The sequence below is a fragment of the Diadema antillarum genome, unplaced genomic scaffold (genome assembly GCF_040938485.1).
Source record: "Diadema antillarum isolate AM-2024a unplaced genomic scaffold, OU_Dant_1.0 seq00000701_RagTag, whole genome shotgun sequence".
Lineage (NCBI taxonomy): Eukaryota > Metazoa > Echinodermata > Echinoidea > Diadematoida > Diadematidae > Diadema > Diadema antillarum.
Window position 1 is genome coordinate 475,704 of NW_027271606.1, and position 4,718 is coordinate 480,421.

Here is a 4,718-nt window from a genome sequence, read left to right on the forward strand (position 1 = left end):
GTCTGCGAGGAGGGTTATAACAATATAAAGAATTCTGGAGATACTCGGGTGCAGTTCAGTGAACCACATGATACACAAGAAGAGCAATTTTGAGATTAAACAGAATTTTGAGATTAAACAGGATTCTTGAGATTAAACAGAATATTTCAAAAAAATCATGTTGTTATCTTCAAGCAACAAGGGGTCAGAATATAATAGGCTAGGCCTACGCATTTGCAGTTGAAGTTTCAGCTTTTTCTTAGAATGCGAAGTCTGTTTGGGAAACAAAATTAACGAAAGCAAAAAAAAAGTTTGTTGCGCCCTTTGCCGTTGAGATTTTTACAACTGCTCCAAATATGGTCAACGATTCTACGAATCTCATATTACTATACTGCGTGATGTACGTATGACGTAGACGGGAAGTTCGTCCGATGGCTTCTCCTGGTACGATAACTGTCTGGCCAAAACTCCTGGAAAACTCGTTAGTATCAGCCAATCACAACCATGTCTAGTCCTGACGTCATTCCAACTCTGGCCCCGGAGGCGTCGCCCCGGAGTAGGGTATATAATACGGTTGCTCCCGAAGTTCGAGTAGTGAAAGTGTGTCACCGAAACTCAACAGCAGTGACCAGAACGGGACGACAAGCTCGAAAAGCAGGCGATACCGAAAGACTCGTAGTGGTCTAGATCTGATTCTCAACTGTCATCGTCATTACCAATTACAGGTATGTCTTCCGTTTGGATTTGTGTCTCCCCACCCCAGCTCCTCTCTCTTTTCTCCCTTTGTTTTATTCTTTATCCTTCTTTCTCCTGCAATTATTATAATGTATATCCCTTTTCCCTCTCTGCCATGTCTGCACTCTCTCCTCTTCAGCTCCTCTCCAAACTCCCAATCTGCAACTCTCTAACGTCGGTACATATTGGATCCATAATACTTTGCGAGGTTTACATTTATCCTTCCCCACTATAGTAGAGAAGAAGTATATAGCACTAGTATAACCAACGCAAAGAGATAGTCTTATAGCAAAAATGCTAGCTGTACTGTCATGGGAGATTATGACTGGGTTTCCTCATGAAGCCAGAGCTAGTCAGTGATTTCCGTTAATTTACACTTCGTTCAGTTGATGCTTTCTGGCGATGTCGTGAAAAAAAACCCCAACAATTTCACAAGTATAGTAAGGCAGGTACGAAAGTACACTAGCACCGGTAGTATACAGGCCCATGACTCAATGATTCGAGATTGATTAATCACTTAAGATTAATTAGTCAGTAATTTTTAATATACGCTATATGTAATATGTTTATTGTCTTTAACGATGGTGTATCTAGCATCCTTCATACATTGGCTGACGAACATACAAATGCAATAAGGAGATATGTTCTTTGGAGAAGAGTGATTGTGTAGTGCCATCAAACCATGTGATTCCAGTGATTATACCATTTCAATGTAAAGTATTTAGTACCACCTATAATGCCTCCCGTAATAATAGCTGTGCACACTGTCGTAGAATATTTTTGTAGTTTTTACTCGTTACATATCAGTATTACTGAGTGAAATTTTGGGCAAGCTTTTAGCCACCTTTGGACATTCCTCTCTCAAATTAACCTCAATTACAATCCATTGTTGTGTAATTCGGATCTATTGTGATGAATGACAGTGTGTTATAACATGGACCGGAAATTAGACTAGCAGACGCAGCCCTGTATTCATCCGTCTCTCTTCTCTCTGACTATTTCAGGTGCAGGCAGAACTCCCCGAAGATGGCGCTATTCCAACTCTTTGCTGCAGCATTCATCGTATGTCTCTTTGAGAGGTACGTATACCGCAGATTACGCATTTTGTCATGATAGCTTTGGTTCAGATATGAACCGATGTAGGAGATTTAAACTTTCGAGTTATAACAATTCCAATCTTACGTCATCTTTATTGGTGATCACGTGGGTCATGTACAAATTTTGTGAAGAGTTTTGAAATCTCGTAGGGAACGGGAAGCACAGTCAGACAGTGTCGTGGTAAATTCTTTTATATTTTATTTGCATGACATGGAATTTAGTATCACGGGGTATCGCACTTATTATGTGAAAGGTTAAACTTCTCACAGGGTGAAAAGAAAATAATAGACACTTTTGTGTCGTTTTTTCTTTCAGATATGCATATCATCCACCAAGTTGCTTTACATTACAAAAGCATTATTCTTCACGTAGTAGGTTTACTACGTCCATAATGAACTTGACAGAATATATTAGTACCTGATTTCCCCAACATGTGCAGCGATTTTTCCCTTTATCATCTATTTGTATGTATACTATATATATTATATATATATATATATATATGTGTGTGTGTGTGTGTGTGTGTGTGTGTGTGTGTGTGTATAATTACCATATATTTATTTATCTATTTATTTATTTATTCATTTATCTATTTATTGTGGAAACTGAACTAAATTGTTTCATTCCTTTATCTTGAACTTTGAATTGATTGGTAACAAAGTCTAAACAGATAGTTTGCATGAAAAGGAGCAAGGGTGTTCGTTGATAAGCTGTTCTGGAATCACTTGCATAACAACAATAATTCAGCTTCCTAAATGACTTTTGCTACAAGAAGTTGCCAGTCTAGAAAGAGTTATTGTTTTAACATCTTTTAAGAAATTCAACTTTTATGAAGCTGTCAATTATCTTCTTTTATTTATTTAATTTTATTTTATTTATTTTCTTATTGTCATTATTTTCGAAAATTTCTTGACGTCATATGCCATACAAAAGTCCACGTAAGATGGTCGCTCATCTGGACCATGTGCGGCTAGCGTTTTTTTTAAAGACGGCACAGATTGGGGCATTGGCGCGTGTTAAACCTATGGGAAAAACGTTGGTTAGGGTTTTTGGTTATGGTTAGGGTTAGGGTTAGGGTTAGGGTTGGGGTTAGGGTTAGGGTTAGGGTTAGGGTTTGATGGTTAGGGTTAGGATTAGGATTAGGGTTAGGTTTAGGCATAGGGTCCCCGATAAATTTGTAGTTTCCCCCAATCTGTGCCGTCTAAAAAAAACACGCGTGCGGCTAATGTACGCTGTATTCATGACAATTATCTCGTCTGACCGCTCCATTTCAGGTCGAGCGCCCTCAGCTGTATGTGTTGGTATCCAGAGTTCAGCGAAGAGAAGTTCTGTCCAAACCAAGGCAGACCAGACTGTCCCGTGGGCTCCCAGGTTACCTACGATGTGTGTGGCTGTTGTAAAGAGTGTACTCCGGTGAGTTTTTGTAGTTGTTAAAGAGACACTCCATTCCTGACTCCTGATTTTGCTTCGATGCAGATAAAGAAATATTTGAGATATTACATCTTGAGAGAAGTGCAATGAAATAACATTGCTTAGCAACGGCAACTTCTTTAAAGAAATGAAATCGTCCCGCACAATTGGTGCAAAGGATTTCAGCTTAAAAGAACAAATTCAGGTTGCATTAGTTTAGATTTATTTCGTGTTAAAGTCAATATAAATGAAACTTAAGTTTTAATTCATTTTATCGTGTATGCTTATGCCAGAAATGCGTTGACATTGTTAATGTACTTTGATTTATAGTATACCTTTACATAATAATGAGAGATAATTTTTGAAGAAGTTTACCCCAACTTAAACCCCCTCATCTTGATGTGGATATTTTAATGACAAACATAGTTTTGTTATGTACGAGTAGTTAATCAAAGAGACAACGAATCATCTGTGTGTCATATGAAGTAAGAGAACATTGATACAATATTTATATACCATAGTATCCTATCATGTGTTTCCTTTTGAGAAGAACCTGAGCTCGATTCCTGTGTTTCATGAAGTATGTTTCCCTTTGACAGTACGTGTATATTATAGTTGCAAATGTGGCAAAACAAAATGCAAGTCGTATGCCATGTTTTTTGCTCTCCAGTATGGTTTATCTGTAACTATGTATGCAGAAACTCCGTAGAATAATGGCAATTTCTAATGCTTGTTAGAACTACACATGGATTGCGAACAGTTAGTTTTTCTGTGATTACATCCCTTGGTATAGGTATGTCTATTATAGTTCATTTCCTAATACGGTTTAACGGAATATAGTTTTGAATAGATTTCTACATTGCTCTGCTATATCTTCATGTTTCTATCTTTACGTTGATCATTTTTTTCTGCTTCTATTTCGTCTACCTGCAGATGATTGGCGAGCCTTGCGCGGGAGCTTGGAATTCAGCCGGCCGGTGTTCGGAGGGGCTCGTATGCATGGACCGCTTGACAAGGACTCCAATGAAATTGGAGAATTACATGTATCCCAATTACCCTTATGGCTACTGCGACAAGCCGGAGTCTAATCAAGTGGATCATTCTGGGGATTGGTTTAGTGTGTTTGAAGGACAATTCTAGTCTAGTCATGACCACTGAGCAGGCGCGGGTTGAAAGTAAAGAGGAGCGAAAGGCGAGGAAAATGCAAGAACGAGAGGAGAGGAGGAGAGAGAGAAAGAGGTTGGAGCGATTGGAGAGGAAATACAACAAGAAAAATAGAGAAGGCAAAATTCAAGACGAACTCTCTTTGTTTTAGAATGATTCATGAACTCATTACTTGATTACAATTTGTGCAGTTGACTGTGATGAAAAATTCGATGTGAGCAATCAAGTTCAAAAGTTAGGGAAAATGGGAAAACTCCGAATAACTAGGGTTGGATTGGGTTGGGTGGGTTCCACACCCCAAAACTCACATGAGTTTGATGTGAATGTTGCAT

The 4,718-nt window shown here is 38.5% G+C and overlaps 1 protein-coding gene across 2 annotated transcripts; it reads left to right on the forward strand.

The window, feature by feature from the left end:
* Positions 1-583: 583 nt before the first annotated feature.
* Positions 584-4,440, forward strand: LOC139737729 (venom protein 302-like). 2 transcript variants are annotated; one of them, XM_071648406.1, is made up of 4 exons: positions 584-704; positions 1,719-1,793; positions 3,087-3,225; positions 4,156-4,440. In XM_071648406.1, the coding sequence occupies exons 2-4, from the start codon at positions 1,741-1,743 to the stop codon at positions 4,360-4,362; spliced, it is 399 nt and encodes a 132-aa protein (XP_071504507.1). In that variant the 5' UTR covers positions 584-704; positions 1,719-1,740; the 3' UTR covers positions 4,363-4,440. The 2 variants fall into 2 exon arrangements, with proteins under 2 accessions (XP_071504507.1, XP_071504508.1); XM_071648407.1 differs by having other exon boundaries at positions 594-1,793.
* Positions 4,441-4,718: the final 278 nt, after the last annotated feature.